The sequence below is a fragment of the Aplysia californica genome, unplaced genomic scaffold, assembly GCF_000002075.1.
Source record: "Aplysia californica isolate F4 #8 unplaced genomic scaffold, AplCal3.0 scaffold00098, whole genome shotgun sequence".
NCBI classification, from domain to species: Eukaryota; Metazoa; Mollusca; class Gastropoda; order Aplysiida; family Aplysiidae; genus Aplysia; species Aplysia californica.
Window position 1 is genome coordinate 1099169 of NW_004797368.1, and position 25598 is coordinate 1124766.

Genomic DNA, 25598 nt, shown 5'->3' on the forward strand with positions numbered 1-25598 from the left:
CACTTCAGGCAGGTGAAAATGGGTACCCAGCTATAGACAGTCTTGTCAGTTTGTTAGTGTTTGAGCGCTTGACCAGTTGTTAGCACTGTATGCTTAGCGGCAAGTTGAGAATGTTTCCGAGTGTTTTATGGTCGGGTGGGGTAATAATACAGCGTAAAGCGAATAGAGCTTGCTTTCCAGTGGTGATATGTGCTATACAAATGCTATCTATTATTATTTTTACCTCATTAGTCATGCTAGTCAGTCAAATAGCCCTGCATCAGGTACAAATGACTAATCGACCATGCCAGCCTGTCACTTCTTCCTCACAGTCCTGTCCTTGGTTCACCCGTGCAACTCACAACTAAGCACTAAAACACAAGCCTCAGCTTAGGTATTTGTAGAGTTGTAACAGGGAAATAAGGAGGCTCTTTGGTGCTCACACACAGAGAGGAAGGTAGCCTCTCGCGGACAGACGGAGTCAAATGAAACATAATTTAAGGTTAAATTTAACTGAAAATGTCATAATTTTAAAAGATATTAGTTTGGTATCAATATCCCAACGTTCAAGTCCAACAAACTATATAGAAATACTGTTAAGATTGGACAACTTGAACAGAAGTTACAGCTTAAAACTTTTTTTGGCCCAATTTGTTGCAGATTTAAAAATAGATACTGGGATTTCATTCCCAACACAACACAGTGGAGGTATCAAGTAAGACTGTCAAACCAGTCGTGACCAGACAGGGAGAGGGTGATGCGAGTCACACTCTCATTGGCTGCCTCCACAAACCAGGTCGGAGGTCGGGAACCTGACTTCTTGTGCACTTCCTCCAGCTCTGCCGCCACGGCTTGCAGTTTTTCCAGAATGTTCTGATAACCTGGCTTGTGAGGGACGGAATCTAATGCCTGTGGAGGAATAAAAGACTCACTGATGGGGACTGTCAGGCTCATGAATAAAACTACTGAATAAAGTCCACACAAACTATCGTAGTGAAAAACTTTCCCACACTTCACAATCTCTTCACGGTTGACACCCAATTCAAACAACCTGATCAATACGACCTATTATTACAATCTTCACTTTTCATCGATGAAAGTAAACACCGATGATTTGGAGAGTATAACAGCATAGTGGGTTGGTCACACTGAAATCAAATTATAACCACTACAGCTAGGTATCATAGGTCGAATGTACAAGCAGTTGGAAATGCAATAAAACAAGGAGGGCATGTCGATGCAAATTTGACAGCCTCACTTCGTCTTGTGCCGGCCACAAGCAGTCAAATTCCTAATGTTATGGGCACATACAGGTTGCATGTACAAGCAATAGAAGAACAAATGAGAACAAAAGCAACAAAATAAAGAGGAGCAATAAAATAAAAAATTAATAAAAAGGAAAGAAATGAAACAAAAAACAATAGAAGGAAGAAGAGCAATGGAATAAAGATAGATAGCAGTATTGGAATAAGATTGAAGAGCAAAGAACAATAGAATGAAGACGAGGAACGGAATAAAGATAGATAGCAGTATTGGAATAAGAATGACGCGCAATGAAATATTGTATAAACGAAGAGTGGCGAAAAAAGAAGCCGATGACAAATGACATAAAGATAAAGAGCAATGAAATAAAGAAGAAAAGTGATGGCATGAAGTGTGTCAGTCAGCGGCTTACCCCAGGACATGGAGAAGTGTCCACAGGATCAGGACCGCCGGCATCATTATTCTGCGAGGAAATCAAATCAGAAGATTCTTTTCCTCTGTCAGCCGACCGCTGGGAACAAAGCAAAGATAAGATGTTTCACTGTTCTTGAGTGGCAGCAAGCCAAGTGAGTAACCAAAGAATTAAAAATGTAATGTTTAAAAGATTTATTTACAAGAATTGTGAGCCTAGATCCCTCAAACCTAGGTACCAGGGTACGACTTTCAGATTTACAATTTGCACTACTGTATGCTGAGGTCAGTAAATTCACCCCCCCCCATCTAATCCCTTCCAATCATTACTAGACCATGAATCACCTCTAACCAAAGGTCCATAATCTAAAAACAAAAGCAAAGTGGCAATCATAACCAAAATGTTCCGAGTACAGAATTCCCGTTTCTGGATGGCTCACACAATACCAAAACATAGCTCTCTTGATTCATCCATTCCTGACAACCTGTCATCTCCATACTCAGTATCCGTTCACAGCAAGGTGAGCAGAGGAGAATCACTAGAACTACCATCGTCTTTCACTACCGAGAACCTTTCCATCAAACACTAGGCCCCACTAAACACTACAAGATCTTCACCCCATGATCTTTTGATGGTAGAACATAATTAACGATGGACCTTTTCTACTCCGATCTCAACCCCCCCATACACACACACAATCATTCTAGCTAACCTCACGTAAGTCTTTAGCTTCCCCCCGCCTTCCCCCATCTTTCTCTCCAATATTTATTTCAGCTCACCTCATCTGAGTTGGTCACTTCCTCCCCTTCCCTCTTCTGCGAGTCGTCTCTCTCTGCACCGACTGTCTCAATCTCTTCATCCTGTGTCTCAGAGATAACGTCTGCCATCTGCTTGTGTTGCTGAAGCCGTCGGAGGACGTCCACCTCGTCGGAATCTGTTCCAGAAAAATTTCCTGGGGCCTGACGGACACACAAAGATAAGACAAGCAGCTGAACACACCACCTCTCAACTGACCACCCATGTAATGTTTGTGTGTAGTCAGAGCTTGAGTAAACAGTTGGGAAGACAATGTGTTGGAGCCACTTTTTGAGAGTGAAGAAAAAGACAGGATTAAAAATACATGACTCATATAATGCTAGGAAGCACATATATTTGGAAATGAGAAATTTAGCGCAACCTTCAGAGTTCAGAAATAAACAGCGGGTGGTTCGTGGGTGCTCAGGTGTGGTTTGCTTCTTATTTCCCATTAAACATCTTTTGTTGTTATCTTTTCTTCTTTTCTTTGCATGTTACTCTCTTGTAGCACTTCTAATCTTCAACATTTATATGACCTTATTGTATTGCAAGTATGGTAAAACTTATAAAATCCAAACTAAAGAAAAAAAAAAGGAAGGAAAAAAGGAAAAAAAAGAAAAGAAAAAAACTCCACCATATTGCCGACACTGACTGGTTAACAGTACTTGAGTTGACTACCAAAGTAACTATTGTAATAAGAATTTGTCGGTCAAGTCTGCTGGCCAGTGCAGTAGAGCAAAAGGCAAAAGAATTATGATTAATGTCACAAAATACATTTCCAAACATTCACCCCAGAGATAAACTCTCTCCACATCTCCTCCAGTTCCTTGTGTCCTTCGATGCATTCACTGACCACGTGAGCAGTCGTGGGACTGTCGGCAAAATCTGCCAGCGTGTTCAAGCCTCGGTGTCGAACCAACGGGTGGGTGTGGTGAAGGAGGCGGGGCAGAAAGGAGGAAACTCTCTGGAGAACATCAGTCATCTGCTGGGTCAGAGACATCGGGATAACAGCAATATGAAAACTAAACAGAACATTTTGTAGTGTGAGGTGTGCAGCACTATATCATATTCTCGGAAAAAACCAAACTTAAGAGAAAACTATAAAGTATCCATTACCCAAATCAGTATTGATCAAATGCGAGATCATTAATGTATAAGTCACTTTGTTGGCCCAATAGCCCAATCAATTCCCCTAAGAAGCCTGGCTTAGAAAAATCCACAATGTAAAAAGATTCATACCTGTGCACTTGTCCTAAAATTTGTTTTAGCGACAGCCGATAGGAGCAATGTCAGGGACAAGCAGATGTCCGGCAAAGCCTTCTTGGTGACAAACTGACCGGACACGTCCAGTACCTGTTGGCAGAGGGTCAAGGTCAGCCAGGTGGAGGTACAGTGTGGAGAGCAGCAAAGGTGAACTGACTACATCACAGCCAACACTCACTTACAGTGGAAAGCATATGATTACAGTAAACTGATACTCTCATCTTACTCTGTGTTTGCACTTTCTCTCACAATAATTCTTCATTGCTCTTTGACCAGATTTTTAAAGTATAAAATCACCTCACTGACAGAATCTGCGCTTCAAACAGGAAAAATTAGCCATAAAACAACCTGCATGATGACAACCTTGAGATCATCTTATGCTAAATTGACCGTCTGCATAGACGAAAAGAGCCATACAACTTCACATCCACATTTCATTTTGAAGAGATGTCACATTGACCTTGGTCCCTCTAATATGCTTAAAATCATCTTGGCCTTATATCCTAGTTTCCTGATTTTACAGCACTGGGAAACTTTTTTAAAAACCTTCACAAAAAGGTCACTAGTATTGGGAGGAGGCGGGGAGTTTGTGAAAAAGCTGATGATAATATGCGTGAAAGTAAATACTTTAAGAGGACATGAAAAAAGGTATAGAAAAAGAGGGTGGGGTGGGGGTGGGGGGCAGAACCCATACCCTGATCACAGCGTCGGTGTCCAACGATGACACCACACTGGCCGTGAGCTCAAGCAGTCTAGCAATGTGCGGGGGACGTGATAGTCTCTCCGAGGTAACGATCTTCTCTAGATGAGACCACATGTTGAGTACAGCCTCGGTCAGATCTGTCTGCTGCTGCACAGACATGTACTGGGGACTGGCCGGAGACCAGGTGGACCCCAGGGTTGTGAACATGGTCAATGCTGTGAGCTGACGAAGAGATAATGTGTTGTTTGTTTTCGTACAAGATACTTGCAATACAAAGGTCACATTAGTGCCGAAAATTAGAGGTGACACTAGAGAGTAATACACAAAGAAAAAAGGAGGAGGAGAAAAAGAGAAGATAGACGTTTGATTGGAAAGCAAGAGCAGATAGCACCAGAGCACCTACCAACTACTCACATAATATGTGTAGTGTGGGAGGTTAGAGAGAGAACAAAGGGTCATATGCATCTTGTTATCTATAACAAACAAAAAAATTGGAGCTAATTAGCACAGAACTGTAAGTTACAGGCACTTTTTTGAGCATCTTATACTTTGAAGCCTTGCCAAATCTAGACGCCTTGTGCTTTCAGAGGGCTTTTTTCCGATAATTATTCAAAATGGAATGTTAACAATTGTATTCACTTGACCCGTAATGATTTCCCAGCCCCTCTAGCCAGCAAAATTTCAGGGGTCAACCTTGTTTAAAATGCTGACAGTGTGTGAGGCAGTCTGTTTTTAAGATAATCCTTGACAGAGTTCTGCTAGTTTAAAGTCACAGACTGTGCCATAGGCAAACACACACATATATGACAGTTTTTCATATATATATGAAAAACTGTCAGGGCCACTCACCACATTCGACACCTTCCCCCGTGTTGCGGTCAGCACACCCAGGCCCCAGCTGACCAGCTGCCGACCCACAATCGAGGCAACATCAGCGTTCAGACCACTGCTCAGAAGATGTGTCCACAGGCCAGGGTGGGTAGTGGGAGGGTATTCCTTGACCAGGGCAGCCTGATGTGCGGGAGAGAAGAAGGGGGGTGGGGGTGTTTGTTTTAGTAAGAGTTTAATGGCACTTGCAACACAATTAGGTCATATAAATGCCTAAGATTGGAGGCGCTACAGGAGAGTAACAAACACAATAATAATAATAACAATAAATAGTATTTTTGCTGGGCACTTTCATTTCCTACAAAAATGCTCAATGCGCATTACAAGGTGAGATAAGGAAGATAGATGTTTCACAGAGGAGAAGGAGTAAACCACATCAGAGCACCCGACAACCACCCATAGGAAAACGCAGGATGAACATTCATTAAACGTTATGGAGACCATCACATCATCCACTCAAATGTACCTGATCTTTGGGAGACATGAACTTGAGCAGTCGCTGCAACAAAGTCTCCAGTCTGGACACCAGAGATTGGGCTTGTCTCCCCTTCTGTTGCTTCAGCCTGGTGCGGGCGGACAACAGGGCAACCACCTGCTCCTTACACACGGACGCTGTGCCGTATCTGAGGGAAATATGGAGGCATTAGAAACATAACAACTGCAAAAACTACAAAAACTTTGCTCCAACTATATAAAGTTCACTAAAACCACACAAATTTCTTTAAAATAGAAACTTAGGACAAAGTGCAAAAATCTTTACTCAAACAACAAAAAGTCTTGCACAAATTCTATATTGTTCCGTCTGGCACAGGGTTTACATTCCAGGGGCTAAGGAGCTACAAGGACATAGTCAGGAACCAGTCACTTTTCATGAGCTGACGTTCCAGCGGGTTGAAAATGATGGAGATTGTAGTTTGTGTAGAGAGAAGCACATCAACACGTCAACAGTCATTTAGTGCAGGAAAAAAAGCAATGTAGACAGACAGAAACACCAGAAGGAAAGGAAAGAAGTAGGATCTTAGTTAGTTTAGTTTAGTAAAGAGTTTTACGGCACTTGCAACACAATAAGGTCATATAAGTGCCGAAGATTAGAGGTGTTACAAGAGAGTAACAACAAACGTAAAAAAGAAGGAGGAGAGATAAGGACGATAGATGTTTAAGAGGAAAGAAGGAGCAAACCACACCAGAGCACCCGCCAACCACCCACGAAGTAGGATCTAGTGGTGATATCTCCAACCACAAGCCATTAAGACAGAAAGCTCAGAGAATTCAACCCCAGTTTCGACAGAAGTATGTTACAGATAGGCTTCGGAAAAAGACAACCAGACCAAGTGGATAAAAAGCACGTACCTGACCAAAAAACACCAGCAGTCTACGGCCAGTAAGTAGGTCACACTGTCTCCGTGCAGAACGTAGCCCATCAGAGTCTCCTCCTGGTGGGGCAGGAAGGGAAGGGGGATAACCAATGGCCATTTTTATTCGTTGCATCATTGCTACTAAATTTCTTTTGGCCATCTAAAAATACATTCTGTTTGGTCTATTCCACTAAAATAGACTAATAAACTTGGAGAACAACTTTTCGACAGAATGGTCCATTCCAATAAAATAGACTAATAAATTTGAAGAACAATTATTTTATTTTCATAATATTCACTTATCATGAAGTAAAATACTGTAAATCATTCAAACACAGAATACCTCAGCTATAAAAAATATATTTTCCACCTCAAACACATTGTCAACATTTTCCTCAAGTATCAGATGTCTATATAACAAATGTTTCTAAAGCTGAGAGCTAGTCGTTTTGAGGTACAGTGGAGTCTGCTTAAACCAAAATCAACATGACCTCCGCATTTTTTTCACTTTAGCCAAGTTCTTAGTTTAGAGAGATTGCTAATATAGTACTGATTTGTTAATAGTGTAGTGTTGGGAATGCCATGCTTGTGGCAAACTTCACTTTTTGAATGTTTTTTTCCAATCAATCTCTTTCAAAAAAGCAATTTGAGCTGCAGGATGTACAGATTTTGCTTTCTCTTTGACATTGCCGACTTGCCAAACAGCAGCACAGAACAGATGAGAGAGCAGAGAGTAATGCTCTGCGCTAGGCTACAGAAGTGAAAAAGTAGCATCATGAAACACATCACATGCTCATGTGTAGGGCCAAGATTTATGAGAACTAGCTACACAGAGACATCACTATATGTATACATACAGAGATGTCTGTGACAAAGGTAGGGAAACAGTATACTGGCTATGCCTCTCTCTGGCCTGCAATCGACACATATGCGTTCTTGTCTCCTTTTTCTGCTTTGTTATCTTAAAGACTTGATGATTCGCATTACTTGAAGGTTGCAAGAGAAAATTTAGATAACATGACCCTTGAAAGTCTTTTCAGTTTGGAAATAGGGGCATTTTGGCTAATCATAGTCTTCTCACAAAGACAAAAGAAGAAAAAAAAAGTTTTACTGCTGTTTTCGGATGAACCTCATGTGGTGTAAGCAGACTCCACTGTATATATATAGAAATCCTAACAAGGTCGGTATTTTCTTTGACTTAAATTACCAGATGAGAGAAATGGTGGCTGAGGCATGCTCCGATGAACCCACACAGGTGGCAGGCAACGTACTCAAACAGACAGACAGCCCTGTCAGGGAAAATGAGAGCAATTATACAGTGAGTGTGGTTTGGAAGGTTGACAAAAAGAGAAGCACATTGACACAATAGTAGTAGTTATACCTTGCTAGGGGAAAAAGTTAGATAGATAGAGAGAGAGAGTGAGAGAGAGAGAGGGAAAGAGGGAGAGAGAGAGAGAGAGAGGGAGAGAGAGAAAGAGAGAGAAAGAGAGAGAGAGAGAGAGAGAGAGAGAGAGAGAGAGAGAGAGAGCGAGAAAGAGAGAGAGAGAGCAAAGAAGGACAAACCAGTACCACTCTCCAACCACCCACAATGTACAGAGTAACAGGTGATGTACTCAAACAGATAAAGAGAGCTGTGATAGAAGAACAAAGATATGCATAAAGTGACAATAGGGGTGGGTAAACAGGAAAACATAAGAGAATAATTTCACAAATTGTCAAAGGTCCGGACAGAAATTACAAAACTAGAGCATTAACAAAAACTCACAGGACCTCATGCATGATTTTCATGTCACATTTTCGAACAAAATTCTCAAAAAAGACTTCTAATACTGATTAAAATTAAAACATTAAAAAAAATACTAAACCAGAATATCAAACATGACTCTCAAATCAGTACATGTATAGGAAATTTTAAAAAGAGTTTCTAAGTTCATTTTGTACAATCCCTTAGCCCAAGTCTACTCAAGACTTCTATAAAACACATAAGTTGACCTTCTGACTGACCTCTGCGGTTTTTAGTTTAGTTTTAGTAAGAGTTTTACGGCACTTGCAACACAATAAATGCCGAAGATAAGAAATGTTACAAACGAGTAACAAACATAACAAAGGAGGAGAGACAAAGAAGATAGTTGTTTGACAGGAAAGAAGGAGCGAACCACACCAGATCACCCGCCAACCACCCACCTCTGTGGTTTGCCAGTGACCATGACCCCTGGCAGCATCACAGGGACCCGCATCTCCAGCCAGCCTGTGGACACAGCGGCCAGGCCAGTGAGAAATACATCAACACAACAATATCAAATTAATAGTTGTAAAGCGCATAGAGCTTGGGTATAATGTACTATAGAAAAATAATTATTATTATTTATAATTATCATTATTACATCACAGTGATGCGGAAAGCTAGATATAACAGGTAGAAACAACAGAGGGATAACAAAAAAGTAATAAACCTAATGGTGGCTATGACACATGATGGTAGCTACGACACAAAACAATGTGACACTACATATAGATATGACACATAGTGGTGATAATACATAATTATAACTCAAGACAACGATGAAATTATATAGCGATGACACATTATGGTGACACAACATCATTATGACACATGACAGTGGTGACATAAAACAGAGAAAAACTTCATCTAGCCCAAACACTGAAATTCATATACATGAGAAATTCTACAATAAGTAATTTCGTTTTTTCTTTTACAGGCTAAAATGGCACCAGAAGAAGTGGATACTTAATACTTGATCCTTAGTACTCCCTCTTCTCTCCTTCTTTACTACCCCCCAAAAAACAACAACTACAAAACAAAACAAAAAACAAACCCCAAACATTTTAATGAAATATAATTTAAGAATAAATAAAAAGCTTACAAAGTTTAGCAGACTCTAAGACAGCAGTCAGAAGGCTGACACTACACTGGTCTTTGTTGTGATCTACTGGAGAGAGCCAGAAATCCATCACTTCCACTGGAAAAAGAGAAAGAGATCATGGTGAACACACCAGGCAGTGGGGAGCACAACAAGGGCGTTGTAAAAAACACAACAGGCATTGGTGAAAGCGACAGGTCACGGTGAGTGCAACACACTATGTCGTGCACAACAGATCATATCAAATTTTAACACAATAAGTAGTGGTGAACACAACTGGACATATTTTACAGCATTAGGCACTACAACTTCCCAAGGGGCTTAGAGCTGCAAACTTTCATTGATGTGGCAGCAATGGAGTCTAAAATTTGTGCAGCTATCTTGACTTCACCCGTACTGTAATTCATACACACTGGGATTTGTCTTGAACATTTACAAGTTGCGAATGTCGTGGACAAATGCATAAAGTGCAAAGGTGCATCATAAGCTAGGAATTTCTACCACAGTACCGTACACCGAAACAGCTCGGACCAACAAAGCTCATTACGCATCAAAGTGATCACGGTAACCTAGGTAAACAACAGCTAAATTCTTTGATTTTTAGATTGGCCCTGACGCTGACTTTAGATGAGGGATCTTTAAAAACGCCAAAAAAACTCAAGTTAAAGAATGTCCTGTTAGGGAATCAAACCCAGGTCATCCCCATAATGGTATCACCATCATACCAACTGAGCAGTCTGTGCACCCTAGACAGGCTTAAATGTAGTTTAATACACTTGAACAAGAATATTGTGGCAACAACACGTATGAACACACACACACACAAACACACAAGCACACACACACGTGAACTATACCTTCAGCCTTGGGCAACACATCCAGGACCATCAGCTGAAGTAACAACACTGGCAGGTGGTCGCTTTCCTCACGCCCTAAATACGAGAAAATGCCAAAAATTATCAAGACAGACAACACAATTAGCAAGTCAGAAAAAGCTACTAACAGGTACACTTGGAAAAGCCATCATCTCCCCCTCCTCTTTCCCCCATCCAAACATAAAAGAGAAATACAAATACAACAAAGTTTACAACACAAGACACCCCACTGACTCTCTCAGAAAAAAAAATGCTTCGTAATAACCCAGAGGAAAAAAAAAAATCAGTCTTAGACATAAATCAATAGAAAATGAAGGGATTTTCTTTAAAAGAGACAGGCCTGTCCTCACCCTCATTGTTCTGCACCAGAGCAGACCGAAACGGTTTACTGGTCAGCAAGTGTTTGATGATAGGACTGGTGGCACTGACCACCTGGACACGCAGCTCCGATTCTTGTTTCTCTGACAGCTGACCGGCGGTCAGGCTAGGGGGCAAACATCTGAGAACAAAGCGGACACAGGAACAGATTACTTTATTTGATAGAGAAACTTAGAATTCATTGAAGCCAGAACAAAGAAAAAGGGAAAATGAATTAATGAAATAAGACAAGAAATGAGAATTTCAGATGTTATACACAACATTCTTTGCCATGAATTAAAATCTCTTTGTAGTTTCAAAATTTAAATCCCTACTGAAATGAAAATGCTTAATGTGTCTCACGCGCTTATATGATCTATGCAGTAGCAAGTGCCGTAAAACACTTACAAAAGCAAAAAATGTCCCTGTCCTGCAAGATGCTCTAAACAGAGGGTTAGGGAGGAGAATGACAGAAAATTCGAAAGTTGTGTACACAGTGCCACCCTATTCCTATTGTGCTACAGTTCTATCATCTGACAGCACTGGCGGTCAACTAAAACTCTATTTCCTGCCTCTGATTTATGAATGAACACATGGAGGTTTTGTTCCTACAAAAGAACTCTTATTCCTCTTTAAATCTATGCCAACATCTCATTTGAGAAATTTAAATGTTATCTTTGTATAGGTACAGAGTACCTTCCCAATGTTCTCAAAAGGCAAAAAAAACAGAACTACTAGACATCAGGACAAACCTCACACAAGATGCAACAGAACTAACTGACCTAAAATCATAAACATTAAGAAATCTAGACATCAGAATCAAACGGATATGTCTTCCAGGAACATTAGAACTCTTTCCATACTGACTCACCTGAGTGAAGAAAAAAGGATTGAATAAATTTTCCAGGAAAAACAGAACCCATAGCAACTCACCGAAGTAAGAAGATCAAGAGTGACAAGACTTCCTCCTCACAGCTACCCAGATAGAGGGCAAAGTCTCTCAGCAGGGCCACCAACACTTTCATCTGGAAACTCACAATCTTCACAGCCTTGCTGAACGCCTTGTCATCTCCCTGACTCTGGAAATAAATAACAGATGCAACAAGAACAACATTCCATCGGTAAAACTTTCACTCCTTGCAACAGCCCCAGTGTTCTCTTTGGAAGGATTACCATGTTTTTCTTGAGGATACACTCACTTGTACCTGAGCCATCAGCATTGTTTGACATTAATCATGAGCTTGTGGTCACTAGCCACTTGAATACTAGAGCCCCAAAAGAAAGACTGACAAAAAAACAGGTCTTTACAGGAAATTTAATTCTTCTCTTGTTCCCTGACCGTAATGTTCAGAAACTTCCTAAACAAGAAAAAAAAGTTTTAAAAATGTAGCTGCAAGACAGAAATAGTAAACCCTGTTTAGTCTAATATGGTGTAAAGCGCATAGAGCCTGCTGTTGAGCGGGGATATGCGCTATAAAAATGCTATTTATTATTATTATTAGTCTGCCTTAGTTTTAGTTTGAGTAAAAATAGGCACATCTACATTCAAGCCATTCAGGGCTGTGAAAAACCAAGGCTGATTGATATAAAAAGTTGGTGGAAAGAAAAGAATTTGAACATATCAGTAGCACCCTCTGCAATTACAACATAAATAAGTCAAATAAGTGCCGAAGAGTAGAGGTGTTACTAGAGAGTAATGTACAAAAACAAGAAAAAGGAGAGATAAGGACAACAGATATTTGATAGGAAAAGAGGGGAGAGCCACACTAGAACACACACCAATCACCCACGGAACCCTCTAACCCCCACACTACAGACACAATCAAAAGACTTGTCAGTTGCATGAGATACTCCACCACACCAACAACATAACCAACAAAGGCAAAAAATCATTGCGCTGGTTCCATTGTGGATATGTTCACTGACCAGTGAGTCCGGGTCTGGAGGGTGGCACAGCTGGAACAGGTAGTCATAGCCCGACCGGATCTCCCCGCACAGGAAGCAGATCATGGGACATACGTCCAGGCGGTCACGCAGCAGATTCAACTGTTGACTGCACACTCTGAATGAGAAACATGATTAATCATTTAGCTTTAGTAAGAAGAGTTTTACAGCACTTGCAATACAATATGGTCATACTAGAGCCAAAGACTAGAGTTTAGTGTTAGAAAGAGTTTTATGGCACTTGCAGCATCACAATAAGGTCATATAAGGGCCGAAGATTAGAGGTGTTACAAGAGAGTAACAAACACAAAAAAGGAGGACCAAAGCACACGTCAACCACCCATTATCATTTACAATTTTTAAAAAGTTTGAGTAAAGACAAGCACATTGACACAATTATTGCCATTTTGAGCAGGGCAAAAGCATGATCGATCGAAGCAACAGCAGAAAAAAAAGTAGGATTTACTAGCTGCTCCTTCCAACCATCCACAGACAAAACTTATTGAGCATAACCAAAAAAAAATCCCACAATAAAGTAAAAATTTTCAATTGGGAATCAAAAGACAGAAAACAGTCCATAAAGTAATCCAGAAAATGAGTATAAAAAAAATCAAACTGTCTCACAGACCTTGATATTGCCCTCCACAGACCAATGGCCAGCTTCACGTCCAGAGAGCTGACCACCGAACACACATCAAACAGGCCAAGACACACTGGGGAACAAACACATCATTGGCGGTGAATGTCAAGACACAGAGGTGGTAGGTAGGTAGGCAGGTAGGTAGGTAGGTAGGTAGGTAGGTAGGTAGATAGGTAGGAAAGTAGGTAGGTAGCTAAATAGATTGCTAGTTTTTTCTGGGTTTTTAAAAACTGAATGCGGCCATTGGCTTTGTCATCACATAAAACATACATATTTGATGGAAGAGACTTCTGTCAAAAAACAGTTTTGTTTGTTTGTTTGGCTTGAGTAAAGAGGAGCACATGGACACAATAATAGTCATTTAGTGCTGGGAAAAAGCGAGTCAGACAGACAAACACAACAGAGGGAAAGTGGTCCCCTCCAACCACCCGCTGTGAAAACGGCATAAATTATAAATGACATACATATTTAGAACATTTTAAAATAGTTTTGTGTTGTTAAACAGTATCCATAATAAAACAGTACAGGTAAGACATAGTCGTTACATTGTAGAGAAAGTCACAAAGCTGAGGGAAGTCACACAATGGTGGCCATGACAATCATTTTACAATACAAGATATAACAGCTCAGAGCCGGAAGACCTGATATTGTATAAAATATTCCCCACCTGAAGTCAGAAGCTGCACATGGTCTTCAAGAGGAGGTCCCGACCTATGCAGCTTGTCCAGGGCACTCAAATAGGCCTGATGATTTAGACAAGAAAAATTGTCAAATGAGGGACATGAAAGAATCTATGGTATATTTAGCTCTTGATATCAATAAGGGACTGGTTGTAAGATGTAACCCCCCTCTCCTAAGACCAACTAAAATTAGACTTGGTTGCTGCTTGAGTCCCCATTAGAGAGAAACACAGTTAACCAAATATTGATTTGATCAAACAATGAATTTGTGAAAACTGCTGCTCAACTTCAGGAAAACCCCCCACAGCTTTGAGGGATTTAAAAACGTTTTGAGACCAACTCTAAACATATCAACAAAAACCAAAACAGGCTTTTCACTGTGTTGTGAAATATACAGATTTCAGACCGACTTTTAAAACACACCAGTCAATTAAGACATTTGAACGCTTGTTAGTATTAGTTTGAGTAAGAGTTTCACTGCACGTCATTTAAGTGCCGAAGATTAGAGGTGTTACTAGAGAGTAACATACAAAGAAAAGAAGGAGGAGACATAAGGACAACAGATGTTTAATAGGCAAAAAGGAGTAAACCACACCAGAGCACCTGCCAACCACCGACATTTGAACACTTGGTGGGGGAGACAAACATTCCAAGGTTTTTACCCTTGAACCCAAGTCAGTAGTGTCTGTAATAAGATGAAAAGTGTATGTTTTGTACTAAGAGAGTGCCCACCATTTGCAAGGAATGAGCTTGCTTGAAGACAGCCGTGAGAGATTCTGACAGATGCTCCAACAGGTCACCATACAAGTCTGTGCTCTCCTGAGAATTCAGAATACAGGCTTGGGTATAGTCAGTGACAAAGGAACTCTGACTTCAATAAGTAAAAGATAATCATGAACACCTCATCACTCCTGTTATGATAGAAATATAAATAAAAAACCCAGCTCTTTGGTAAAGCATACTGCCCATTTCACTTCAAACTTACCAGTTCAAAACTAGAAAGAGATCAGAATGCCTGCCAGCTTCTTGGCCAATCAGTGATGGTATTGGTTTAACCACTCCCCCCCCAACACTGTAAGAACCTTCAACAGGTGGGATTTCTGAATTTAACTTACATCTTCAGTAAGACCAAGCCAAAGAGGTGAAGAACCTTGAAAACTCAACACCCATCCCCAATTTAAGGACACTCCATTGGGATTTCGATAATGGCATTCTGTGCTTGGCCATTGCACAATTATAGTATCAACTACATAGAGTTTGTTTGCTTCTCTTGACATCCAAAATAATGTAGTAAGAGGTCATAGGTCAGGTTTTCCCACAAAGGGGGATGGAGGTAGTTCAGATATGCATCTCTTCCTTGTAATGGGTGGGTCCAATGGCAATTGATATCATTTCGAAGGTAAAGATCAATAGTAAATGAAGTCATTTTGGGGTAACAACCACGAGTGAATGAAGTTATTTTGAAGGTTGTGATCAAAGGTAAATGAGGTTATTTTAGGGGGCAATGATCAGTGATGAATGAGGTTATCTTTTGAATTCGACAAGAGAGGTGATTATCTTAAATTACACACAAATATGTCCAGACTGAAAAAATAATTCAGACTCTCAAACAATAAACAATAAAAAAGGTGAAAAAGTACACACTGGAACTATCAACAGGTGCGTAGTCTTTACGTCTTTGAACTGGAGATGTTCGCAGGTAAATGACAAAATATACAATATCAAAGTAAAGCACCTCCTACGCCACCCTTCATACACAGACGTGGCAGAATGTGTGACTCCTGTTGAGAGAAAGCTCTATGGCAGTCTCTCACATTTGAAGCGGACTGCAGAGTTTGTGGGCGAAATCGGACTGACAGTCTAGCTGCTGTCATCGAGAACAAGGAAGAAGAAGAAGAAAAAATGATCCCCAAAGGGAAATCTGATCTACAATGACAAATGAAATACATAAATGCAACAAATCATCAACCTCACGGAATATACACAATATTATACCAATACAGACAATCTTACAAACATGTCACTTGGCTCTCATATAACCGTATGCAGTTGTGAGCGCCGTAAAACCCTCTACTATAAAAAAACAACAACATAAAACATGTCACTGCTGGTTGCCATTCTGCAGGCCCTGTAACAGACATCTATATATGAATCACATATACCTTTGTCTACCTTACAGGGATCTATAACTCTAAGGAAATATTGACACGGATTATATCACAAGGCAGACCTTACCTTACAGTGGGTATAAGACTTCTTCAGCACATGGATGGTGCATGTGAGCAGGGAGCGCACATGATCTAGTTCCAGGACCGGGCTCACATCCACCATGTGACGCACACATGTCTCGATACACTGACCAATGTCAATCAACCACTGGGGACAAGGCAAAGATAGAAATGAGGGGAAATTTCCCAAAATAAAACTGCACTGAAGCCATACTTTTCAACATAAGTGTAAAGTAAAACGGAACTTTGATATTTGATGACACAGATTTTCTACTTCTTCCTCACTCTTCACATATCGACGACAAAGATTCTCACAGATGCAGCGATCGGTTGAAGTGATTGTCTTTTCACAAGCGGAACATACATTCTTACAACAAGCAGGGTCTCATTTGCTACAAGATGCTTAAGTTTCTATAAGATGAAAAGACATGTCCCTGGTTTGTAGTTCAGGGCGAGTTGAAAAGATAATAGTAAATTTAATTCATAAAGGATTATAATTACAGAAACACTAAACAGAAGACGGACCCTCTACCAATTATCAATAGATAAGGACATTAACTTTAAAGAGGAGAAGCTGTCAATAATGACATGCGGATAGAACAGTTTGCATGATGCAGAACTACTGAGTTGGTGGTGGACATAGTTCAAATCACCAGTAGAGTGTTCTTGACTTTGGAGAATTTTCAAGGCTCTCAACCACTGGGCTTGGTCCTATCAAAGATGGGGGTCCTGCCCTCTTAAAGTCTTTACAGCACCGATAGGAGAGTTAAACCAGTATCATATCATATATATAAGCAAGACAACTCTGTGTCCAAAAAAAAAGAAAAAAAAAAGTCAGCGCAGTGCAGAATTCACACCACACAGGACCAGTAGCGAGTCACCTTGTGTGGCTTCTACATATATCATCATGCATCACGAGAGGACTCACCTGTACACATTCCATGAGCACTTCCCGCACTTCTTCTGCTGTGTTCTTTAATGCACCCTTCATGTTCAGCTGGATCTTGTTCAATGAGCTATCCATCAATTCTGAAGCCTGAGGAAATTGCAACTTTTGTTAGTTGGTTCAAAGAAAAGAGTTTTTCTTGAGTGTTCTTGACTAAAGGCATAATCAAAGTAATTGGTGCAATGAAGGTCACATTTCACATCACGAAGAGTGAAGAACATTTCTACAATGCAAGGCCTTTAGGGAAACATAACCAGTCCTTAGTTGCATGACTTGGGCAAACCCAAAAATTGAAAGACTAAATCTTGGCTTTTTATTTGAAAACATGAGTGCCACAGGTTAGCAAAGTTGTAGAAGTATAAAGTATAAAATTTACACAAATATAATTATCATCAATCATAAAAGTTACAAAAATTTTCAAAGATTTTACTGTGTTTTACCTTTTGGTGCATTTTGGTAGCATTATTCGTAGTGTGCAGTACTCCTTTTGGGAGGGTTACACCCAGCTCTTGTGACACTGAATAGTCAGTAGTCACCCCAATTTGAGACAGTCAGTTAGACCCCCCCCCCTCCCCGCAAAGGGGTAACAGTTACAGATGTAACCCTGCAATTTGGGATGTCCCCTGAGACACTGGATGGTTAGTGGGTACACCTGTTTGAACAAGTCTCTGGTCTTACCACATGGCACATATGAGCAAACAGTCGATCTTCTAACTCTTCTGTTGGAACACAAGGGAGGAACAGCTGGCATATCAACTTCAGCATCTCTGGAGATACCAAATATGAATACATACATTCCTTTATGACTATCTTATGGAAAAACATTAATGATTAAATCACCCAGATCATCATTACTTTATGTAACAAAAAGAATGTTATTCAGTCTTTTGAGAGAAACATATCCAAATTTACATGCACCACATGGCTTTATTTAATCAAGACTCCAAAGAGTAAACTATTATGAAGTTCAAGTCATCTCCTATCTGTTCAGCGATGTCAACCTGGAACTTAGAGCAATTAAAAAAGGCAGTGGTTAGAAAGTCCTCTGTTCACCCAGTCTGGCTGTATCTCTGGCCTTGTTCACATCAAAGGTTAACCCAATAATCACTGAGTCAGCTTGCCTCTGAAGAGTACAGTCAGGTCAATAGTCAACCCCATATACTCACAGGCTCTGACTTAACAAACATAATTTGTAAACTATTTGCAAATGTCAGTCTAATACTCACTGATGCTGTCAGCAATGTATGCCGAGTCTTCCAAATTTGCCTGAGATCAGTAAAGGAACACAATTTTTGTAACTGTTCTGTAAGAACATTAGTGGACAATTTAACATATTCAGACCATCCGCTTATATTCTAGAAATGAAAACTTTAGTGAAGGATTCAAACTATGCTGTTCTGTCTCTTTTCTGGCTTTTCTGGATTGGCTTTTCTATGCTCTCTATAAATATTGCCATTCCCATTTGTTTAGTCTACATTAAAAGGTACAAAATATTTTACAACTTAAACTGAAAGGATACAAGAGCCTTTGGCAATGCAGAATCCAAATTTTTCAGGCATTCTTCTCTTCCCCATCCAGCGATGATATCTGCAAACTTCGCTTGGCTTTGTTGGGACATGGTGTAGTAGGAAACTGTTAAAAAGAGGGAAGTTCCAATCAGCACAATGATTAAGTTTAAAGCAGTACATTGAAGAAATAATCAGCAAATATGGGGTGGCTGATGTAAGGACTCCCATATTTCTACTTTGGGGGAGCAAAGAATAACACTTGCTGTGATACTGCATGTCGCAAGAGGCAATTAAATAAGTTAGTAAACTTACTTACTTGTATCACTTTCACTACCTGTCACTATTGCTATATAGCCAAAGTAACTAGTACAGTAGTCTCCTCCTAAGATGCCATTATGGGAGCAAGGAAAATTTGGGACCTCTTAGGTGAACAGGATCTTTGCAGACCCACCAAGGGAAGAATCCATGGTGACCAATGTTCAGGCTCAAACTCAAAGCAGGTAAAATGGTTTCCCCTTCACTCTAAAATGAACTGATGTGACCCCTGGATGGGTTTATGACTTATGGCGAGTAGCAAGTGGTCAACCTTGATGATCAATCACAGTGGCATCTTGATGCATGCCATTTTCACTCATTATCCTATCGTGTCGCGAGTCTCAAGAGATAGGCTTAAATCCCATTGGTACTCCCCTTCACCTGTCCAAAATTTATAGCTTTCCATCTCTCAGACCGATTTGTCCCTCCTTTGTCATTACGCATCACTGAGTTGTGACTTCACTAATTAAAATTCAGTCGGTCTCGCAAATTCTGGAGTAGAGACAACTGCTGCTATGAGTATGAGGAAGAGTTCACAGTTCGATGTGATCCCTCCTAGAGCGAACTTGTAGGCCCTACCTACCCAGCGTGTGATTTAAGTTTCGGAGGAGAACTTAGATGAGAGTGCAATGTTTGGGGAAGCAAACGTGTTGGCGAGTTCACACCTCGGTGTGATCCCGCCAAGAGCGAACATTGTACTGTTTAAACGAGATATACAACGGACATGTGATCACATTCACCAGAGTGGCTGATCTGTGACGTAGCAGGCAATTCAATGATTGCAAATGTTCAAGCTCGGTTGATCTGCTATGCCTGCCCAAGTTTTTGTTCCCAGTGCAAATTATGATAGTCTATATATCTGAAATGCGGGATCGAAGGCAGAATACATACATGTAGACCTTCAGAGGGGGATTTTAGTGGAGACTTTTTGCATACTAGAAATTCTGATGGTTTTTTTTTTACTCATCGACCTGTCTCAATTACACGTTTCATATAGTCTACTTTATTTCTAGTGGTATTTTGTTTGCTGAACACGAAATATGGCCTTCATTTTTGCCCCAAATCAATAGTTATAATTGAAGTATTAGCTCTAATGTTTGAAAACAGAACCATATATTACTATTACAGTAAGACAAATGATGTAGTAATATTTAACTTGTTTTTTAACAGCATGGGAGGTTTCAGAGGGGCCTAAAAAGATTCGGGGGGCGTGCATTTCACCATGATTTGATGTTTTGGCAATGAGAATTGATATTTACTTGAAAACAATTGATTTGACAAGTGGCCATCTATCATAATCTATGAGTGTTTTGCAGCAAACATTGTGGCAGTTTAGCCCTCAAAACGGGAAGAGTTTCGCAGACATGAAGCTACAGCGAGCATCTAGCACACCTCTGTGATAAGCAAAGTGTTTATGATAATGTTCATTATATTAGATTCTATGTCATGTAATAATAATAATAATAGATAGCATTTGTATAGCGCATGCATATCCCCGCTCAACAGCAGGCTCTATGCGCTTTACACTATATTATTACCCCAGCAGACCATAGTACACTCCGAAACATTCTCAGCTTCCCTGGAAGCATACAGTGCGAGCAGCCGATTAAGCGCTCAAACACTAACAAACTGACAAGATCTTTCGCTGTCTATAGCCGGGTATGTATGTTTTTAATGAACAGGTCAAACAAAATGGCTGTAACTATAGATCTAAATATCGGCCAATGGCGTACTCCTTACGTTCTCTAACTCTAATTATCCGCTTGTCAAAGATTTCTTTCTGAAATCAATGTTACAATTTGGTAGCGTTAATTGCGACAGAGTGATGCTGTGACAACTAACGCTGCGTTAATTGCGACAGAGTGAGTCTGTGACAAATAAAATGAGTTAAACAGAAAAAAGAAAACCAAACAAACACACACACATGCATTCACACACCTTCTCTCTCTCTCTCCCACACACACATACAAATACACATAAACGCACTCACACACACAGACACACACACATATATACACTCACATACCAAACTAACAAACAAAGACAGTTGCAGCTCTTTTCTTCTTGTTGTTGTTGCCCCTAGTGGTTTTTGTTGCTGTTGTATGCTGCTGATGGTTTGTTGCAATATTTCTAGCATCTGCGTTTGTTGCGGCCGCGACCCGGGAATCGCTGTCGCGATTTTTGGCATTTTTTGGTCCGCATTAAAAAAAAACAAGCAAACAAAAAACAACTTCAAAATGGCGAATAAAAAGCGGAAAAAAAAAAAGAAACCGAACCTCTTTACTTTTAGAAAGAAAGTTTACTTTCACTACCGCTTCACTTCGTCGCTTTCTCACTTGTTGACAGCACCCTAAAGGCCGATTCACATGGAGCAGTGTGCGGCGAAGCAATGGAGACGGAAAAAGTCTGTCAGCTGTGTTTGAAAATCTCTGTTTTGTTTGCCCACTAGCTATTCTATGGAAACTGTTGCGGAACCTTCACTGTGTTTTAGCGACCGCTTCCGTGAGCGAATTTTTAGACACTGTCGCGGAGTTTGCCTCTCTGTGGCCTGCCTACAGGACGTTCGAACATGGATTGACAAACATTGAATATTGGATGGATTTAAAAAGAAGCCCGTTTTTTAAATCAGCGTCTGATAATTAGTCTATTTGCTCGCCAGCACCCTCATTTTTGCGATATAAAAAAAATAAATTTAGACTATATAAATTTTTTTTTTTTAACCTACGAGGCTAGATTTTTTCTGTGAATATTTTGGCCTGCCTCGATGTAGCTGAAGCGACAAGTAGACAAACAAACTCACACACACACACACATGATACACCCATACACACACACGTAGGCCCCACATGTTTGAGGTTCACTAATCACCACTAATGAGCAAAATGAAGTTTTCCACTGCAATTTATGAAAAACTTCTCAAACTTGTTCGGCAAAATCCATCCTCCATGTATGACGCTGCCTTACCACAAAAACAAGAACACCTCTGCGCTTTCGCTCCTAAACACCACCATCATGTGGACATAAAAGTCCTTGCAATTTCCACAAACCGCCATCGTGCCGTCGTCGCACACTTCTAAATGTGAATCTGCCTCGTATTTGTTTATTTTTGCGGATGTTTATGTGCTGTTCTAAATTTGATTTCATTCTGTTGTGAATCCTTTATTTTTCACGTTTTTACACTCTGTGTGACTACAAATGATATTCTGCAGAGCACACGAAATTCTGGGGCTTTAGATTAAGTTACTTCTATCAATTCAATGTGTTCCTATATACGTCGTCATAGAAATTTGAAAGCTTGAAAATCAATGGCAACTTTTTGACCAAAAAATGGCAACAAACGCAGATGCTAGATATTTGTTGCCTCAATATTTGGGCTGTCTATAATGTGTACAGTGTACAGAGATAAAGTCAACTCTACTGTACTGACAGTAATTGTGGATTTTTGCAAACGAAGTGTATGTTATACAGACCCGGTAATGGGAATAAAATCACAAAGTATACAGACCCGGTAGGGGAACTCTTTTGCGATGAGTGATGTCGGAAAGTTTCAGCGCCCAGACACAGTAGTGTGTGTGTGTGTGTGTGTGTGTGTGTGTGTGTGTGTGAGCGAGAGAGAGAGAGAGATAGAGAGAGAGAGAAAGCGAGAGAGAGTAAGAGAGAGAGAGAGAGAGAGAGAGAGAGAGAGAGAGAGAGAGAGAGAGAGAGAGCAGGGGGCAAAATGTATGACATGCCCCAGTTGACAGGAGGGAACGAGAGAAAGATAGAGTGGGAAATAGATGGGGAGAAAGAAAAACAGAGACAAACAAAGAAAAAGAGAATGCGAGCGATACACAGGGACAGAGGGGAGAGAGAGAGAGAGAGAGAGAGAGAGAGAGAGAGAGAGAGAGAGAGAGAGAAAGAGAGAGAGAGAGAGAGACTGCTCGATTAAAATTATGACATTGTTCTTTTCTTCAAATTGTGATTCCTCCAACTACAAAAACGGAGGAAAAACGATAGTTCATCGAAGAACATACGATCGTTCATCGAAAAGACATCCGCAATTTTCATTTAGAGGCTAACCTCGAAACTAGATCAATGATTTATGTCTGTCTGTCTAGATCAAGACCTAGGCCATAGATCTAGAAGAACCTCTAGAGGTCTACCCTGAGCTAAGAGGGCGCTGAAACTTTCCGAAATCACAAAAGAGTTCCCCTACCGGGTCTGTATACTTTGTGACTTTGTTCCCGGTTACCGGGTCTGTATACACTCCCTTTTGCAAAACACTTTTTAAGTTCGCCTTCTCAACTGTTTCATTTCAGTGATTTCTTCCTAGAGGCAACAAAATTTTCATCTTTAAATTTCGTCGTAAGATTTGAATGCTTGCTCTAGAAACATCGTACAGCTAAACGTAGAACGACGCATCTGCCTGATTGGCTGCTTATTTTAGTAATGTAATGTCATCACATCCTGGGATACTCACAGACTATTTTTAGAAAACCGCGTAAATACCTACTACACTACACGATCTTTGGAGATAGGCTACCGCATGGATTCATGGAACGACATGTTGGGCCAGTGGCTTGACCTATTATCCGTATCGATGTGTTTAGAACGGTAAAATTTCACACTTGTGGCTAACTGTAGTCGCACGGGTATCCCGGTCTGACGTCACACAAAATAGCCGTCTGACCTAAAAATAGTTTGTGTCGTTCTACGTTTAGTCGCATGTGCTCTAGAAAAAGCCTTCCTTGTCAGGCGGAGATTTAGATACTAGGACCACCACGCAGGGAAGCCAAGCGGAAATGGTAGATCTAGATTAGATGATGTTGAATGTTGGATTCTAATCATCGATGTAAAAAAGCTCCATTAACTCTGTCAAAATTAACGCTGCGGGAGTTGTCACAGCGTCACTCTGTTGCAATACACTAAAAAGATCTAGAGTCTACCTTACAATTTGCCGCCAATCTGTCTAAAAACTAGATTTAGATCTAGATCTAGATCTAGAATCTAGATCTACTCTAAAGCCAAACTTCAACTGATATTTTTCACATCTTTTTTTAGATTTTAGAGGAGGGGCCTACCCAGTTGAAGTAATTTTTTCTGGCTATCACACCAGTAATGACTTGACCCTTATTTTGAACCATTCAACTACAAATCACACCTTACATTTCTGCCTCTGCAATGGTAGATCTAGAATCTAGACTAGATCTATAGATCTAGATTTATATAGATCTAGATTCTTGTGTCTAGTCTGTGAAAAGTCAGAAATGCCGCCATGTCTGACGAGAGGTAAAACAATAACAGCTATGAGAGTTACTTCCCATCTCGTTTTTTCTGGCGGACAGCTGATCGCTTTTTAATGCCGACGGCGACCGAGTTTTGCACTACACAAAAATTAACCACCCTTCTCGCTAGGGTTTAGTTGAAAAAGTGCAGAAGTCGGCTTTTTATATATTTTTGCCTCCCCACCCCCCCTATTTTTTCTCTCTCTTTCTGTAACTTGAGGATTGATCTAGATGATCTATAGAATTTCCTCTCCTCACTCTCTCTATCATTTTTTTCTCCATCACCGTCGCAGTCACTTTTCTATTTCCTCTATCTCCTGAAAATGGTCCATATTCTTTTCTCTGAAATATAATTATCAGAATAGACTTTTCACTTGTTGGTGAATGCGTTTTGATAGGCCTACTTAACAATATTATGCGGGCACACAAAGATAATGAAACATAGCCTATAGATGTGTAGACAAACAGTTTGTTTTCTTTCCTCTGGAAATCCAAAATTTTACCCTCTTTGGCGACCTTTGGTTTATATGCAACCTGGTCTATTTAAATAAAAGGGGTGTTATTTTTTAAAAGCATCTTTTGAAGACAGTATATAACCATACGTATCTCATAAACCAATCTAAATATCAGTGCATAAAATATCTAGGTAAAAACACCAAGGATAAAGATGTAAAAACGTTAACATTTTGCATCTAAATAATATTAGCTATACAAATATGAGCAATTTTACCTTTCACAGAATGGAATCACCCGGGGGTATTCTATTCTATTCTCAGCGGTAAAACTGAAATCGCGGGAAAGATTCACATTGTTTACCTGGGTGATGACTTTCAGGATTTCTGTTTTCACAGACAGACAATTTACTGACAAGATTTATTTGGATTACATCATAACAATAGATCAAATATTTCATACTCATTGAACCAGGATGCCTGGCTCTTTAGCTACGTCACTTGCTGCTCAACGAATCATCCTTACTGATGACAGTCTGCAAAGGTTTGTGAAGTTGTCCCAACACTCAACGTTAGTCGTTAGTGATCTTATACTTTAGCACGTTAAATTCTTCAATTGAGGACTTAAACGAGCGACCACTTACAGGTCTGGATCAAAATTCTATGTCATCAAGATTATACTCAATGGCTTCCAAAATCATGATGGAAGACTGAAAACCACTGTCATACGATCTGTTCATGTCAAAATTACGGCCACCTCTATTCTCACCGTGCAGGCGAGTCTTGTGGCTATTCTCACCCGGTGCGCGTTCACCAAATTTTGCGTTCACCCTAAACCACAGAATTTTA

At 40.2% G+C, this 25598-nt stretch overlaps 2 protein-coding genes across 4 annotated transcripts in view; one reads left to right on the forward strand and one right to left on the reverse strand.

Annotated features, from left to right (window-relative positions):
• Window position 1: 1 nt before the first annotated feature.
• On the reverse strand, window positions 2-24304 carry LOC101863888 (uncharacterized protein C1orf112 homolog). Of its 2 annotated transcripts, none has more exons than XM_035968937.1 (25): window positions 24179-24304; window positions 18730-18842; window positions 18437-18476; window positions 17889-17977; window positions 17193-17300; window positions 16272-16412; window positions 14769-14855; window positions 14024-14099; window positions 13345-13429; window positions 12699-12834; window positions 11706-11851; window positions 10766-10914; window positions 10398-10472; window positions 9544-9639; window positions 8843-8906; window positions 7866-7947; window positions 6654-6736; window positions 5770-5926; window positions 5265-5426; window positions 4407-4637; window positions 3689-3802; window positions 3240-3431; window positions 2434-2613; window positions 1655-1753; window positions 2-888 (listed from the first exon to the last, which is right to left on the reverse strand). In XM_035968937.1, exons 2-25 carry the CDS (start codon window positions 18826-18828, stop codon window positions 691-693), a joined length of 2889 nt encoding a protein of 962 aa, XP_035824830.1. In that variant the 5' UTR covers window positions 18829-18842; window positions 24179-24304; the 3' UTR covers window positions 2-690. The 2 variants fall into 2 exon arrangements, with proteins under 2 accessions (XP_035824830.1, XP_035824829.1); XM_035968936.1 differs by having other exon boundaries at window positions 24174-24304.
• Window positions 24305-24638: 334 nt separating this feature from the next.
• Window positions 24639-25598, forward strand: part of LOC100533531 (DNA methyltransferase 1) — a 31753-nt gene continuing 30793 nt past the window's right edge. Inside the window, exon 1 of one of the 2 annotated variants that reach the window (XM_013080767.2) lies at window positions 24639-25293. In XM_013080767.2, coding sequence (XP_012936221.1) covers window positions 25226-25293 — 68 coding nt within the window. In that variant the 5' untranslated portion in view covers window positions 24639-25225. The remainder of the gene's footprint in view (window positions 25294-25598) is intronic. The other variant, XM_005095219.3, reaches the window with a different exon arrangement.